At 33.8% G+C, this 18,885-nt stretch overlaps 1 protein-coding gene across 9 annotated transcripts in view; it reads left to right on the top strand.

The window, feature by feature from the left end:
* Positions 1–18,885, top strand: part of LOC111621945 (protein angel homolog 2-like) — a 75,019-nt gene that overhangs the window by 20,841 nt on the left and 35,293 nt on the right. For 8 of the 9 annotated variants that reach the window (XM_023364205.1, XM_023364203.1, XM_023364204.1 and 5 more), the window contains one exon: positions 7,247–7,447. The exons of the other annotated variant lie outside the window; for it this stretch is intronic. In XM_023364205.1, the coding sequence (XP_023219973.1) occupies positions 7,247–7,447 (201 nt within the window). The remainder of the gene's footprint in view (positions 1–7,246; positions 7,448–18,885) is intronic. 9 annotated transcript variants of the gene reach the window in all.

The raw sequence follows: 18,885 nt of genomic DNA, 5'->3' as shown, positions 1-18,885 counted from the left end.
TCGGCAAATTTAAATTTTCGCTAGTGCTGTGGCGCTGCAATCTTCGGCTATTTCTCGGGCTACTCAAATATTTTACGTTTTTGATACTAAATTAACATCTGAAGTATAATTTTTTATTGTTTTTATATTTTTCAATAAATTTATTTTGTTTGTACAAAATAAAAAAATAATTTTTAACGATACAATAGTCTTCGTTAGGCTTAACATCGACGAAAATTCAACGCGAAGCGACACGCAACGGAGAGAAATTTCAACATGGGATAAATTAATATATTTTTTCGTACATGATTCGTTATCCGAAAAATAAGTTATCCGAACCACCCCAGTTCCCAATTGATTCGGATAAACGATGCTCTACTGTATATATATATATATAGATGAACAAATTTGTGCATTCGACATCATGTTGTAAATTGCCAAATTTTTGATGGTCCACCCATTATTTTTTTATTGCTTTATCTCATGCATTTAAATTTTAAATCGACCGATTTTAGATTGCCACACGTACCCCTTCATGCAATTTTGCATACCCCCAGGGGTTCGCATACCACTAATTGGGAGCCATTGTTCTAGAGTAAAAATTTTGCGGATGAATTTATTTTGAATTATGTCAAATTTTTTATTACTTGTAAGGCTCCAAATTGGAGAGGCATAGCCTATGGCATTGATGATTATCAAGTTAAATAGTCTAAAGTGAATAAATATATTTTTAAGTTTAATTTGGGAAAACAACTTCATCATATTATTGATCAATAGGTTAGATTTGGAAATAAATTTTTATATTGTTTTTCGAAAGTTAGTGTAGGAGTCAGTTATTCCCAAAAACTTGACTTCTTGTACTATCTTAAGCTGTACGTTGTTCAGATAAAAGGATGTACTTTTTTAGCAACTCTAGAACCATTCCGAAAAATCATTTTAGCATTTAATTATGAAGTAGGTGAAAAATTGAATTACAAGATTTTATGTAGATAGTATGACTAAAAAGAGGCAGTAGTTTGCATTTAATAGTACCATCTGTTATCAAATTTTTACCAATTTTAATTTTTGTCAGTTGCTAAAATTGTTTGCAAATTCTAAAAAAATGTATTTTTATTGGGAATATACATGTATGCAAAGTTTCAACTAAATCAGAAATTGGTAAGTGGGTGAAAATTGAGTTATTTTATCTGAACTGACATATAGCGGACAGATAGCAGACAAATAGACAAACTGACAGACAGAGTAAGTTAATAAAAAGCATATAGAGTGTTTCATAGCAAACTATATTGTTTATGTCACTGTTCTCTACATTATATATTTCATTAATAAACCTAGTGTAATGTTTAGTACTTTTCATTATGTGTCTTATTAAGAATATAGTTAAAAAGGTTGCTATGCATTATGGAATTTTGGAGATAGCTATGTGTATTATGAAGTATTGCAGGGTTGGAATGATAGTTGAGAAGTATAAAAATAACATTATGTAATTTATAGATGGATCATCTATAAATCCCTATGTTGTTTTTTTCTGGTGTAGTAATTGCGATTTTCTAAGCAATACTTTTCTATTGTAAAATAAATAAAATTATAAAAATTCTTTATTTCTCTATTATTATAATATTTAAAGTTAAATTGTTGACTAATAAGATTGCTATTTCATAATATTCAGCATTTGGCATTGCCATTTTTTATTTAGAATTTGTCTTATCTCATTGAAGAAACCAAATGAACATTAAGATCTCTATTGCTCAGAAAAGACAGCAAGGAAACTTTTTCAAGGCTATAGAATTTTTGGTACAGTTCTGTGTCTGGGGTGCAAATGGCAAAAGTGTCTATACTGTTGTCCTGGTTGGGTCAGTCTGACGAGGAGCATTCAATGATGAACATAATATATTAACTAGGGGAAGGGGGTGGGATAAATACATTTTATTCTTTTCCCCATGTTATGTATTAATAAGGGGGCTCAAACCAACCTGACTGGGACAAAAAGCCAGACTATTAATTACTTAGTTAATGAACAAATAAGATTAAATTTTGTGAATTTAAAAATTTTTGTCCTGGCAATTTTTTTATCAACAAGTAAGGTTGATTATTCTCAAGAAACATGATTTTGTTTTCTAAAAACTTAAAGAAATTCTTAAAAAAAAAAAAAAAAACATTTTTATCTTTAATATTACTCTTTCAATATTTGAAAAATAAAAGTTTTAAATTGCAAATATTTTATAAAAAGAAAAAAATTTGAAAATATAAATTTGATAGTTTTTGATATAATAATGCAGTTTTAACAAACAAGTCAAGATATGACATTGCTGCAAAAAATATTTGATTCAGTTTGTATAGATTTCATTTTCAGATTATTTTCACAAATTAGCCTATAAAATTTTGGAAAAGATTTGTGAATTGATTGATTACATATGATCGGGTAAAGGGTAAAACAATAAATGTCACATTTTTAAAATATCAAGATACTTACGCCATCTGATAGATAAACAGTGACATAATATTTATAACATGAGTGGTGGGTGAAAACTGGAATGGTCCAATAATTAAGTGAATTTAAAATTTCAATGAGAAGGTTAAAAACAGAGAAAATCAATGTGGTATAGTATAAAAACTGAAAAAAGTCCATTTTAATATGACAAACAGAGAGCAGTTAGGCAGATCTTGATCCTATTTTGTTTTGTTGACATTAAAAGCAGTGTTTGTGTAGTTTGTATTAATTATAGTACATTAGAATCATGATTATCTGATGTTCTATATTGTCTGAGGCAAACCTGTAAATGAATACATTACTTTTTGTATACTGTAATTCATAAAAGAAGCTTTAAAACAATAAAAGGTAACAGAAATGAATAATTTTATAATACATGTTATCATTTAACTTCACTGTGATTCAAATAAATTATATTAAAATATAACTACAGTGATACACATTTTTATTCCAATGTAAAAATTTTTGTTCTTATACATGATTATTCACTAAGGTTTAAAAAGAGGCTTAAAAATGCTACCATATAAATCTTTTATATTTGTGATTTTAAACCTAAAATGGCTGTCCATTTCATCCAAGTTTTCAGTTAGCTGTGGTGGTGTTAGTCCATATTACCTAGAATAATTAGGGTTATACTATATAAATGTTATAATAATGTTATAAACGTTGTCTTCTGATAGTGAAATATATGACAAAAATGATAACACTACAAAAAAAGAACTGAAGTATTAATGTAAGCATTCCTTGTTTTTTACAGTGGTTTATTTGCATTTGTAGAAATTTTCTTTGTTTTATGAATATATTGATAAACAAAATTTCTTCTAATTAGTAAAGAATATCTTTGTGTTATAATACAATATCAAAGTATTGTATAATATGAATTCTGAACATCCTCCAATAACATGACAGTTTATCGACTGGATTCAAAGATGATGACTATAGGTTATTGTTGACCAAAAGGTTAAATTGCATGCTGAAGATATAAAACCTATTAATGTTAATAGAAAGCTGAACCATTTTGTTCCAGAGACAATGGTGCCAGTGGATTGATGCCATTTAAATATTCCAAGAAAATTCGTGCATTCAAGCTATCTAAGGAATAATCATGTTGATAGTATTAGTGTTTTCAGTTTATGGATTTAAAGTTCATATTTTTCAGCTCTATTAACATTTTCAATTCTTGGATTTATCTAGGGAGTCAATTTGCTACAAAGAATAATGAACTAAAACTATCTACCTTATCCTTACTTATCAAACTTGGCCTCAAAGGATTATCATCTTATTGAGTCATCCAAAGATTCTTTATATGGTTGTCATTGCAATCTGATGAAGTTGTTTACACTGCAATGCTTAGGTAGTTTAGCAGACAGTCAAAAGTTCCTCTTGTCACCCAATCAGTCTTGGATTCCTATTGGCAAGTGTGCATTGAAGATTAGATATATAATTTTTAGTTTTATTTATTAAATAAATGCTAGATTATTTTTGCAAATTTTATTTGATTCTACTTTTATATGTCAAACACATTTAAATTTTGAAAATTACTTATAATATTGTATTTTATAATTAACTTATTTAATGTATTATACTACAATATAACAAATATAAAACACAGTGCAATACAATATATAGAATAAAAAATAAAGACAATGTCTGTAATAAATTTATAATTTATAACTACATATTTTGTATGTGCTTTTTGTTTGTGGTCATATAATGCATTAGGAATATAACTTATGTTTTCTATCAAAGAAACGAAAAGAAAAAGGGTTTTTTTTTTTCATGTTGGCTATCTACATACCAAAGCTTGTTACCGGTGTGAAACTCAAATAAAAATGAAAAGAACAAAAAAAACAGTACTTCAGAAATGTTTTCGAACCAGAAGTTTTTCAGGTGAAATGGCAAATTTCTGATGGAATGCGACTAAATAAGAACACGACAATCTGAAAATTCATTTGAATATGTGATTCTTGAAGTCGTCCTATTGGGCATGAGCACTCCAGCTGGTAGCATCTGTCGAGATTTACAGGTCTTTGTCCATTAGCACTTGCCACGCTACGGATAGTTTCTCCTTGTGATTGATACATGTGTCATTGAGACTAGATCTGTAGATACAAATGGCCTCCAACAACCTTAGATGTTCATCCTCACCTGGTTGAAAGCCAGCTCTATGTCTGGATCAACCAAGCAAGGGTCATGATATACATAGATGACTTCACCCCAGTGTTTTTATTGTAGATATTCATGTTGGCTATTTTGTGGATTTTAAATGTAATTTTTCAAGTAACAAATAATTGGTTTAACACATACTCTGACCTATTTTTCTGTTAAATTGAGGATTAATTGTACTAAAGAAATATAAAATAATACTTCCAAAAAATTTTTATATAAATGATAAAACAAGCAAGGAAAAGAAAAAAGAAATTATATACAATGAAAATTTGATTATTCAAAATGGTTTAAAAAATAAATGTGTAACGTCCATTTTTTTAAAACTATTTTGTTTAGATGTTACACATAACATCTAAACAAAATATATGTATAGAGTTACACATATATAAAAATATATAGTTACACAAAAAAATATATAGAGTTACACATGAATGTGTAACTCTGTTATACTCTGTGAATGCTCATGTATAACAGAGTTACACATGAATGTGTAACTCTGTTATACTCTGTGAATGCATGGATGTTACACATGAATGTGTAACATCCATGCATTCACAGAGTATAATAGAGACCAAACTCTCTATGTAACTGGAAATCACTGTCATGTTGATTGTAGCAACACAAAACTAAGTCTTATAAATTTCATTGTGTTAGATTTTGAGTAAATTAATTAAACTTTAAATGCAAAGCATTTGATATACTCAAAATATGAAAACAAACAAATTTCTGGATTATCTGAAATTTCATTTATCCAAAATACCTTGGTCCGTCAAATTCAGATAATTGAGTTTCATATTCTGAAATAAAATATTTTAAATTTCAAATTTTTATTATAGCATTATGTACTTCTGAAATAAATTTATTTGAAACATTCTGTTACTTTTTTATGTGACATGAAAGTAAAAAATAACTATTTTATTAAAATGTATTTCTTTTATTGAAAAATTTTCATAAATTTTAATTATGAAGTAATTTTGTAAAAGAAAAAGCTGTATGTGAACAAAAGTAACGATATTTTTCAGTTGTATAAATATATTTAATTTCCTTCTAATTAAGAAATCATCTAAACTGTTTTTGAATAAAAAATGTAATGGTTTTTTTAACAGTTTTGGTTATATAGTATCAACAAGTCTAGTATTATAGATGAAATGTCATTGTTACAAAACATCATGATGTGGCAGTTATTTTTAACTTATAAAATGTTATTTCACATATGTAATTTTGCTAGTCATAAGCAATATTTTCTCTAAGCTGCACAGATTTCTATAGAGTTACACAGGTACATTTACTTCATGTGCACACAGCTGACAGCAGGACATCTACATACAAAACATTCATGATGATCCAAATATATTATTTATATACAGGGTGATTCAGGAGGAATCTACAATATTCTAGGAGATGACAGTTTGATTGATTCTAAGCAAAGAAGTTCATATGAACAAGTATTGGATTTCTTGTCTGAAAATGTTTTGCTCAGGTGCATTTTGGCACTATGTAGCTATACAAAAAATTAGAGGAAACATTGGTTGTAAGAACATAAACAATGATATTAGATTATTAATGATTAGATGAACAATGATATGATAGAAGTTTAATATTAGAAGTGATCTGATAATATGTATTAATTATCTTACCATGAAGATATGTAGAATTGTGAATCAGCTTACACCATTGCATTGAATTCTAATTATCAAGTGAGGTAAAATTAGGAGTGTCTTATAGCTCCTTTACATTTTTTATAGAATCTTTTACTAGGGTAATTTCATTATACCAATACTGTAATGCATGAAAGACACTGCCTTTTTGGATCAAATTAAATATATTTTACCTGGATTCAGAATACAAGGAATGAATCGATAAATAAAATGTCATGAAATGGAATCATGCATGAATTGACATCATGGAAAAAATACAGAATCATGCAAATATATTTTTTTATTAAATATGATTTTATATCTTCCATAATAAATACAAAATTATACAAGGTTCATAAATTTTGAATTCAACCGCAATTAACAATCATCAAAATAATCTGGATCTATTCTTACTAATTTACAGTCATCTCCAGATTACATCAGTTGAATATATAATAGATGTAAATAAAACAGTTAAGCAGTGCCATTTATTCCAGTTATGCTGGATTTAAATAATATATTTGTTTGTTAAAATGTCTCTCATAATACAGGTAATAATGTAATTATCATAGCTATTGAAAATATTATATTGTATTACAAAAATTTATTATACTATAAATAAAAATATTTAAAATACAGATTTTATATTTTAAAAGATTTAATTATGTTCCTTTCTTATAAAATTTAAGCCAGTTTTGTTTTAAATGTTTAAAACTATTGAATCATATAAAAAAGAAATTTCACTTAAAAATATTTTATTAAATTGAAGCATTGAGATTCAGAAATCAAAAGAGAAAAATTGATGGTTATAAAAAGTTCTTAAATATTAAAAATTTTCAAAAATGCAAAAATGGATACTGAATGCTAAGAACACTACATCCTTAATAATAATAAAATGTATAATGTTATTTTGAAACTATTATCAAAAGAGATTTAAAAAAGGGGGGGAAAATACTTTTTTTGTCCTCAGAAAAATCATCAGTAAGACATGAAGAAACAAAACGATCACATAAAAGGCGAGCAAAAAATAAAAGACGTTCAAGAAAAAGAAGAAGAAAAGAAAGTTTAAAAGATTATACAGATAATCAAGATTCACATTCTCATCATATGGTTGCTGCTGCTTCTATTATTCCAACTTCATCCAACCAGCTAAACTCTCATTTCATCACTGGTAAGTGGTTGTTGGAGTATAAAATTGCAAAATTGTTCTTTACTAATTGTTATAAAATAATTACTTTAAGAGTACAGTATTTAAATACATTCATGTGTGAAATGGTTATAGATAAAAATATTTAATTTATCTCTGTTTAAATATAGAATTGTGCAGAAATACAGGAGTCCTCAACTTTCACACATTCTACTTTTGCACAATTCGCTATTTCACACATTTTTAAAAATTTAACTTTTTAAATATTTTTGTCGATAATGAAAAAATTTGCTTCCATGCAGAACGCTCATACACTACAAAGTGTGGTAGCTTAGTCTACGTTCTCGGACACACATTACTTCCTACAATAGTGGAATTCTCAGAATCATAATCACTATTGTGTTGTTCCAAGCAAGAGGTCAAAACAGTTTGTCTTGCATTAAGGCGTGGACAACGTGTTATGTGTTTTGCCATTTTATTTGTTTATGTTTAAATATTTTGTCCTTATAAATTGATAAACATGAGTGAGAAACTGGGAAACTGCAGTGTTGATATGAACAAAAAGAAATTAAGGATTCATAAATTTCATACGATCAAGACAAAGATGGAAATAATTAAACGTTCTGAAAACAGTGAATCTTTTACTTCAATCAGATGTTTGTATGTATGATGTAAACAGATCTACGATATGTTCAGTTTTGAAAAATAAGGGTAAAATTAAGGAATACGCTCAAAATTGTGGAAATATATCTTCAAAGATTGTTTCCATGTTTAGAAATTTTTTTCAAGAAAAGAAAGCAAAGGTATTATTCAACTAACTCTTGACAAGCTTATAAAGAAAACACCCAAAAGCACTTAAACATACCTCATTAACTTCATTATGTATGCATATTGATAAATAAATACTTTAAAACACAGTTTTTGGTGCATATTTTTTTACATTCCTCTACTTTCGAACATTCAACATTCACATACACTTTCAGGAACCAATTATGTGCAAAAGTTGAAGGCTGCCTGTATGTTTGTTAAATTCATAATTTCACATTTTTGGTGAAAGTATAATGAGTTTTTGAGAAAAATTGTTACACTATTGTCCTCATAAAAATCAGGAATAATTTAATTGAAACTTAATTCTTACATAGACATTCTATTAAATGTCTTTAACACAAACGATTAATGAACTGCAGCATATGGGCTACTTTGTCTAGTTATCTTTTACTTCCATATATTTTATAGATCTTGAAGGGTTGGATCTTTTTTCTTCAACCCTTATCTTTTTACTTCCATATGTATGATTGATGATTCCATTGTTCATGATTCTCAAGCAGTGCTTGATCCTACAGACTAATTGCTTGAATGTAGCTCTCTATCCATTCTTATAAACAGCACAGACTAAAATAGCTCAAAAAATCTGTAATTGACCAACAATGAAAAACATTTGGAGACAAAGGATATGAAGTTCTCTTGCAAAAATGCAATAGCTTTCTTTGTTGGCCAAAATACATAGTTATCTTCCCTATGGTTCTGTGCTATGAAATATAACAATTGTTTCTTCAAACATTGTTCAATATATATATATATCAGTGTTAATTTTTCTCACAAACAAGGTTTTGACAAGCCTTTAATGAAACCTGTGACTCAAATCATAATCTTAACTGGAAATATTTCAATTTGAGTAGATATATTTCATAACTGCAGGAGTGTCACCAGGGGCGCCGCTAGCTGTTTGAACGCCCGTGTGCAATACCGATTATGCCGCTTCCTATTTAACTACGATTACCTATGCTGATCTTGCCAGAAAGGCTCTTTGCCGCCCCCTGGACGTGCTGCCTGCGTGCGGTGCACGCCTTGCACGCCCGCTTACGGCGGCCCTGAGTGTCACTAACATTTGAGGTACAATAATGTTTCTGAATGCATTTTTTTCTTTTTCTTTTTTTTTTTTTTTTTGCTTAATGATTAGCTTCATCATTAAGAATGACAGTTTGCCTAAAACAGATGGCTGTGACCAGAACTGACTTGGACCTGATATTCTAGATCTTTGCTTGTGTTCAAAGCATAAAGAACAGTTGATGGTACAGAATTGAATTTGGATGCTAAATATCTCAATGAAGTGCAATTATTTGTGAACTGTTGCTTTCTCAAAAAGAATTCAACTTTCTTTGATGAAAACAGCATTGTGATCAGCACTTCTTGACTGTCTTTCATCACTTGCTGTTTCCTCATACTTTTAATAATACAATAAACTTTTTATGTTACTTCTTTGATGAAGTAACAAGCTGTAGACAATTTGTCTCTGTTAGCTTTCTCCAAGTAGAACTTGATAATGTAATGTTTGAATGTACAGTTACTCTGCCATTTTGTGATGCTCAGAGTCTTTGTTGAATGCTTGGTAGTGTTTCCAAAATTGATCAACAGTTTAATCTTTTAGAAAAATCTTATCTTTTATTATGTGTAAGTTCATTTTTATTTAACAGTTTAAAAAAATCAGAAATGAAATAATTTATAATTGAATAACTATATTTTCCAAATTCTTGCTTCGGTTAAAAATATAAGTATGGCTGTTTATTTGATATAAAACTAGATTACATTAGGTGCAGCTAAATAAAACCCAATTGAACTCTATAACCTTTTAGAACCTTGCAACCAACTTCCACTGTGTGCTGTTACATCTTATATCAAAAACATTCATCAAACCAGAAAATCCAGCAGTATAATGTTGAATTAAGAAAAGTGAAAATTAATATTGGACTTCACGCCGAATATTGGATAAGTAAAGTTGAGAGAATTATCATCTAGGCATTAACAACCTACAGCTATCACTACAAACAACTAGCGCTTTCAACGACACCATTTTCGTCTTCAGGTTGAAAGAACAGTTAATAACCTTCAAATTCAAATTACAGCAAGGCAAACCAGCATTGGAATAAAATCAAAATAGAACAAAAACAGAGAATTTGAAAGATGCGCGCTCGATGCTGACGCGCATGAGCATTAGAATATTTTGCGAGAATGCGGAGCTAGCGACGTTGTTTTAATCTGTTGTATAAGTTGACCCACAATGAAGGCACATCCAGCGTGGGGGTGTTGCATGGATTTAGCACACTGGTAAATAGCGGCTCCCATATATACAAGAGGTTCCTGCTATCACACTGTTTGAGTATCCCTGCTTGGTCCCACATCGGAATGTATTGGTGTTGCAACACCAATCTTGCCAACTCGGTATGTCGCACCTACCCGTACTAATAGATTGTTTGTGTTCAGAGATGCGGCAAGACAACATTCTGGATGTCGCTCCGATATACTGGGTATGAGTATCAGATGTTGTATTTTCCAATGGGATGGAATACACACCAGACCGCTCTAGCACAGAAAAAGGATCCCTGTCATTGCATANCTAGATATTTAATGGTTTGCGTTTGAATAGGTTTAAAAATATTCGTACTTTACCGACACTGCGAGGCACAGTCCGGTAAAGTACAGAGTGACCTTTTGGCTTATAAATGGCAAGATTCCGAAATTAAGATAGAAACAGTCAGGTATAATGCCATGTTCTTGTGGCAAACACACGACTTACAGAACCTGGGTCATAAACCATGTTAAGTTATGACCCAACAGGTGTAGCAAATTTGACAGTTGGTATATTGTACGTGAACAGAAGGACAGAACAATCACCAGACACATATTACAACATTGTGGCACAAAAAGCTAGTTACCAGATGCAAGTCCTTTCAAAATACCGCTTGATAAGATCTTTCAGTAGGAGGTAGTTGTCTTTGTTCTCAAGAAAGAGACTCAGATCATAGGGCTAATTCACATTTTTAGCATGCAAATTAAGTTTTACAAGTTGCCTTATGTCATGAATCATTGGGAAGGCGTAGATATAGTACCCGTCCTCTTCCCCACAATAACTGCACAGCTTTGAACATGACTCATGGAATTGACAGAGATACGTGTTGAACTGACCATGTTTCATGAGAAACTGAATCACCTGAAAGTTTGGACTAAACCACCAACTGTGAAGATGTTGCTCGATGCTTGGGAGGAAGCTCCTGGAGATGTGATCTGAGGGAATAGAATCCCACTTGTGCTGCCAAATCTCAACCATTTCCTTGCGAAGGAGAAGATTAAGTCTCGAGGCTGGAAGAATACAGTAGTCAGGGAAGTTGTCATGACAGTCGGCGGCAGCCCACGCCAGCTGGTCAGCTCTTTTGTTCCCTGGAGTACCACAGTGCCCCTTGGTCCACTCAATAGAAAAATTGTTGGAACTAGTTGAGATGATGTTGAGAATGTCCCTGCACAGTGGATGAAAACTGTCCATATTTTTCAGGGCATGCAAAGCCGCAGAGCTGTCAATGATGATGTTAATCGCCCTTCCAACAAGGTTCTCCTCAAACCAATGAACTGGCAAAAGAATGGCAACAACCTCAGCCAGAAAGACTGAGCACTCCAGGTGAAGAACACGTGTCAAAAAAATTTCTTTTTCTCCTGAAAACACAGAAAAGGCACAACCAGTGCTATTACGAGTCCTCAATCCATCAGTGAAAACTTCCATGTCTATCAAATAATCCTGTCTTGCATATAGCCCCCTCCTGTGAGCAGGGTGCGGAAGTTTGTCTACTTTCCTGTTAACCTCGTACATTCCCATAGGAAAGAAGAAGCCTCCAATATCGATCTCAAACTCTCTGTGCCATTTTGAGTGGTTGCAGGCCCCACTTGAAACGGTACATGCATAAGTGATTATTGGTGTGAACACACAATTGTAAATAGGATTGAGAGCATCAAAATCCAGACCCCACTTATTCTTGGCAGCTCTTTATAGACTGTTGAAGATAACATTTGTTCTATCTGTAACATGCTTAATATGTGTCTGCCAGGTAAGTCGTTTGTCCAAAATTATGCCCAGAAATTTGAGCTCTAATGATTTTAACAGACCTCCCTTCCATCTTGATACACAGTGTCCTTCAATATAACTCTGTGTTGTGTGGCCTTGAGAAAACAATACCTCTTGTTTTTGAGGTATTAAAAACAAGTTTGTTGCACTTGCCTCAGTCACCCACCATGGAAAGAATATTGGAAGCTGCGGTCTCGATGGCCTTCCTGGAGTTTGCAGGGAAGATGACGAGTGTATCATCCGCATAAGCGAAGATGCGGCTATTGAAACCAAAGTCTGTTCTTAAAAAGCTATCAAAAAGAATGTTCCAAAAAAGGGGCCCACAAACAGACCCGTGTGGACAGCCCCTCTGAAGTTGGCAGGTAAACAAATTTTGACCTGATGACATGGTGGCTTCTCTATTGAGAGGAAGTTGTCTGCAAGGTGAAAGAAGTTTGCAGGGCAGCCACTTTATGCCAACCTATGGAGGATCTGTGGCCACCAAGCAGTATTGAATGCATTTTGAAGATCAAGACTAATCCCAAAGACATAGTTATTGTGCTCAAGCAGCTTCCGTATATTATTAGTTAGATTAACTAGGGCATCTGTCGTGCTCCTCTGCTGACAAAAGCCATACTGAGCAGGATGAAAAAACCTGTTACCTTCCAGATGCCAGGAAAGTCTGTCATAAAGGAGCTTGTCAAGCACCTTTCCCAAGGAGGAAAGTCGCAGGATGCTTCTCATGTTGCCCAAGGTGGATGGTTCATTCCATTTTTTGGGAATCACCACCAGCTGAGCCCTCTTCCATAACTTGGGAAAGATACCAAAACTGAAGCACAAGTTGTATGTATTCAGCAGTATGTCAGGATGAATCTTCCAAATCTCCTTGATGATTTTTGATGATATGTGATCTGGACTGAGAGCTTTCTTCTCATTAAGCTTATTAATAATGCCATTAATCTCAAAAAAAAGGTGAATGGAGGGTCGTTGTCAGTGAGCATTCTCCCTGGAACAAATGCCCTGATGTTGCTTTGCTGCAAGGAATCCTCCTCTGAATTGTCTGGGGGACAGAAGTGATTTAACAGATGATCCATAATGGTCTCCAGAGAAGCACCCTCCTCCAAGGTTATTGGCACTACTCAAAACACAGCATGTTTTAACCTTATTTGAGCACAATTTGTAAATAAAACCCCATCCATCCTTACCAGCATTGGAGCAAAAGTCTTTCTACGATTCGTACTTTGCTTTCCTTATAGCATCCTTATAAAGGCGCTGATGCCTGAAGTACTCCTCCCTAAAAGTGTCTTGTTGATGATCCCAACAACATTGAAAATGTTTACAGAGTCTGTTGTTAGTACATCTCATCATAGAGAGTTTGTTACTCCACCATGGGACCGTCTGTAAACCTGATTGCTTTCTAGGAATAGCCAGGTTGCAAGCCTTATCAATACTAGCGATCACATTGTCAATGAAGTTTACTGCTTGCTCCATAGTATGTATGCGACTAACATCACTATCCACACCCTGCAGTGTATTTGCAAAAAGACTCCAGTCTGCAGATTTTGTATTGAAAGGCCTGCCGTAATTGGGATGCAAAAACTGACATGCAGCATTTAACTCAAAAGAGATATACCCGTGATCGGAGAGACTATCCTTATCACAAACCTCCCATGATCCAATGAAAGGGCATAGACCACTCAAGCAGATGGTCAGATCTACCCAGGACATACCATTGGTAGAATAAAAGGTAGGATGAGAGAAGCAATCATTCAGAATAATAAGGTCATGCAGACTTATGAAACTCTCAACAGCCTCATCTCGATCATCTAAATGCTCCCCACCCCAGGTGGGTGAGTGTGAGTTGAAGTCACTGGCAATGAGAAACAAGGCATTATGAAAATGCCCCATCACTGAACTAAGCTCACTAAGCATCTCGTGGATATTATGCCTAAAGGAATCATAGATGTTGAAAATAATCACATGAAAGTGAGGGAGTTTAAGCTCTAGACAGATGCATGTTGGAGAATTGACTTGTGGGTAAAAGACCATGGAAAGATGGGGGTTTATGATGATGTCTGCAGCCTAAGGGAGATCCACTTGTGCTGCAGGATGATATCACTTGTCCAAAAGCAAGAAACCCTGTTATTACGACAATATGGCTCTTGAACAAGAGCCACATCATAATGCCTTGTTCCTGACAAAGCTATGAGGTTGCAGCAATAGCATGCTACAAATTGACCTGAATAAATCTAATTTTAACATCCCAAGGACTACTACCAGGGCTCTGACTAAGAGCCATAATCAACCCTGGCCGTGAGTTGTGCTTTAACACAAAGATAAACAGGGCATGCTCTGTGAAGAGTGTTATGGGAGTTGCTTAAAATCTTTTCTCTAGCACAGTTATAGCACACAGGGCTTTCTGACTTCTTGTTACAGTATGTAAAAGAATGGTTACCTCCACATCGACTACAAGAACTCATTTCAAAGCCACAATTGATAGCATAATGACTGAACCGAAGACATTTAAAACATTGACTAACTGGTATATAGTCAACAACACTACATCTTGTCCATTTAGATTAACCTTCTGACCTTTTATTAATTTCACCCTCAAAATGGGAGAAACCTCAAGCACCCAAGTAACAAACAACGGATTCTTCTGACTAATTGGGAAGTGTACATGTGCTTGATCAAGAAAATCTTTAGAAAAGCACTCAGAAATTTCTTTAGAAAAGCACTCAGGCATTTTGTTCAAACATGAAGTCAAGTAGGTCATCTTGACTAATAGATTTAGAAACAGAGATAACTTTGATAAAAGGACAGTGCTTTTTAGGAACAGTGGCACACAGAATAGGAACCTCCTCAACTGCCTTCTGCAGTTTGTCCACATCAGTCTTACTTGCCAGATCAATGGCAAGCCCCTTCCGAATTCTACGCATCCTTTGGACACCAATCTTCAGTGCCTGGGGATTAATATTGCTAGTCAGAATATGCCTGGTGTTTTCAGTCTTCAGTTCCTGAATCGCCATAGATGAGAACAGTGAAATAAGAGGTAACAGTAGTCAACTCTGCCTTATTTCACTTATCAGGCGTATGAACAACCTCACTGAAACTGGGGCTAGAGTCAGGTCTCACATGCACTCCTCCCTGACAGCCAGTGGCGGAAACACACTGAAGGCCTTTAATGGCCTCGGCGAGAATTTTTTCAGTTTTCTCAGAATGAATAGCTAGCATCTCATTAATATTTTGTTTTGTTGCAATGTTGCCAATGTTATTAACAGCAGAGAGATGATTGTTAACAGAGAAGGTAGACTCGGCTAGGTTGATGACACGTTGGACCTGATTCACAATATACTTGGAGTGCTCACTAGTACCTAAATGAAACTTGCTGTTAACCACTAGGTAGCCCTTGACCACATCCAAAATCTTGTATGCAGTGTTGCAAAATTCGGAAAGACCGAACGCTGCCATTGCCAAAAGTGCAGAAGAGAGTGGAAGCCCAATTAGAATGAACCAGTGGGACCCCACAAGTGGAATAAAGAGACCCAAAATCTTACTAACTAGATTAAATATGTTATGAAAGGAAAAAGAATATCCAACCAAACCAAGAAAACACAAAAAAAACCATTAATAATAGAACAAAATAAAGAAATAACTTAAATTCTACCCATAGTTATAATAGCAAGATAAAAATAATAGTGTGAGATCAGCCGGGGTTACTACTCCACTAGGATAGTTAATACCACTTAATCGGCGGCTAGTCGGTGAGACTAGTTTTCGGTCGTCCGAAAGAATGGCTTTTCCCAATCTTAGGAAACTCGAGTGCGGAGGGACTTACAGTTAAATATTTAAAGCGGAACGAAGAATTGTGGGATCCCTCAGTTCCAACGTCAGGGACCTGACACCAGTTTATCAACTTATTGGTCGCAGATAAACACGCGAGTAGGGATCTGATTCAGACAACAATCAAGAGACATTTCTTTAACGATAAATAAGGAAAAACATTTAATAAACTAAAATAAACACCTTAATACAACTTGGGAAGAATTAAGTAATTAAATACAATCGACGAAGACAACGAATAAATCAAAATAACCGCTGAGAGAGTAACGGACTTACTTAACTTATACAATATCGAGAGAGAGAGAGAGCTCACAATTCATTAATAAACATATAACCTGTTTAGTTGACCTTGTCTTGCTTTCGTAGAATATACTTCAGTTCTAAGTCCTCAACTTCCATTCAAGGGTATGTCTGGATGGGCACAATGTTACACTTCTTCTTCTATGTTTCTAACTTAATATTAATTCGATAGGATACGACTATGGGCGTTGGTCGCTTGGAGCTTGTATGGATTTCATCTTCCTCATCTGGGATCTGTACGAGCTCTTAAGGGCGTTGGCCTTAGAGAGCAAATGTGTGGAGTGCTTTCACTCTCAGATCTACGGACGAACTCCCCCGAATTCTCCTAAACTTCGACTATATCATTTAATTTACAGCCAATCATCATACTAGGATTCCTCCACATGAACGGATGGAAAAGGGGAATAAATGAAGGGTAGACAATTCCCATCGTGGCGAGATTTTTAACAGATAAGGGAAAAACAAAGGATGCTCATACTTCCGTCAAAGGAAGTGGTTCTGTTATCTGCTTTCCCACGCTAGAAAACCATTATTTTCTCACCAAAACGAAAGAATATTTTTCTATAAAAATTTAACTATATTTTTAAATTACGATTTAGACCCTGGGGCTATTCGGATCTCACAATAGTGAAGTTAACATAACTGAGCAGAAACTAGAGTAAAATATTAATTTAACTAAAACATGAAAATAGTAATCTTAGGAAACCATTAGAAATAAAGAACGATCATTACAGCGATCGTTAAAACCGTTAGGCTGTTATAATAGCTAAAATTAAAAAAACTCCATGATAGCTAATAATGAAAAATTAGAACCCCGATAACTCGAATAATAATTAAGGTAAGACTGCCCAATTACAGAACTAATAGATATCTCCCCGCTACATGTAACCCCCTGGTGCCGTCCCCTGAGAAGTTATTCTCCCTCCTGCTAGACCCGATCGAAAAGTAAAATGAAAGCTAATTAACACCCTGTAATTAAGCTATGACCATAAATGAGGTATGAGACGAACTACATGTTATCTCCACTGTTATCCACAACCTAAGAGTTCTGGCACAATTAACAAAAGTTCAAAGAAGATCTACCTTCCAGTCAGCCATGACTATACAATTTTCTCCTACTGTGTAGCTAGACTAAATTGTTTTTACTGCTCAAGCTACAAGGGGAACTTCTATAGCAAAACCAGTCAAACAACTTTTCCATCAGCCAACTTCATTTTTTTTAATGGATAAGGCTGATTTCATGTTTAAAGAGTTGATGGGAAATCTTCTGTTGTTCATTTGATGATAATTTTTCTGTCTGAGGTTCATAATTAATGTCCTATAAAACTTTCCATGGCAGCTGTTGGACCTTGCTCACACTAAAAATGCAAAGTTTTGAAATCTATGAAGTATTTTTTTTATAATTTATAAAAACTAATACTTTCTAAACATTCAGTGTAGGTACAGTACCTTGAAATTGTTGTGCTAGTTACAGGTTTTCCATCACTGATTTACACACAACCGTTAAATTTTCTTCACCAGTTTCATTTGTGAAGTGTTGGTACATTGGAACATTCATACAATGAATTTTGTTGCTGAAATTACAAAATATTTCATGAACTTGGCTATAGTGTGTGTCAAATTTTTGAAACATTATTGATTGAAAGGAAAATTGAAGTGTTTTCTTGGAAAACAAAAACATCAGAAACAGAAAAGCATTTTTGTATATTTATGGTCTTTTATGAAGTCCATTTTTTTGTTGATTTCTTAATTTTAAAAAGAATTTGTGTTTAATAATTAGTAACATTGTATTTTCTTAGTAATAACAATACATACAAGACAAATAGATGGCCAAGCAGATAAGGTGTCTACCTGCCACTATGGGGGGATTCAGGAATGAATCTGGACCGATTAAAATTCCCAGGAAAGTTTCAGGAGGGTGGTCTGAATATGTCAGGCTCAATCCCTCTCTACCCAGTCATCCAATGTGGACCTGACTGAACCCACAATGGGCATGATAAAACAGACTTCTTAGTTCCCACAGGGTAGAAAAAGTTTAAAATAAATAAATACATACATAATAATAATAATAATAATAATAATAATAATAACTCTCCCGTGGTCACCACCTGGTCGTGGTGGGAGAGCCCAGTAATTTTACTGATCCATAGGGCAATGCGGGCTGGAGCACAAGCTCCTGGTAGGGACACCCATGCCAGTAAGGTCTATGGGGAGAAATGAAGCTAAGAGTGACCACACACCCACATTCTGTGGAGAAAATTATGATGGTAGTAACAAGATCAAAGTATGATACCGGCTCGGACGACGCCCGGGTTAACAAGGTTCGCGTTCGTGGGTTAGGCAGAGGCTCACGTTCGAAAAATAGGCTCCAGTCTCCCTTGGTTACCAGTGGCGAAAGCAGCACTGGCCCAAGCATGGCTACTGCAATGCCCTCAACAGATGTGAGGAA

This window comes from Centruroides sculpturatus, unplaced genomic scaffold, assembly GCF_000671375.1.
Source record: "Centruroides sculpturatus isolate CEXI.00-Female unplaced genomic scaffold, Cexi_2.0 scaffold31, whole genome shotgun sequence".
Classification (NCBI taxonomy): domain Eukaryota; kingdom Metazoa; phylum Arthropoda; class Arachnida; order Scorpiones; family Buthidae; genus Centruroides; species Centruroides sculpturatus.
The sequence above is the reverse complement of the archived record's forward strand: the minus strand, read 5'-3'. Positions and strand labels throughout refer to the sequence as shown.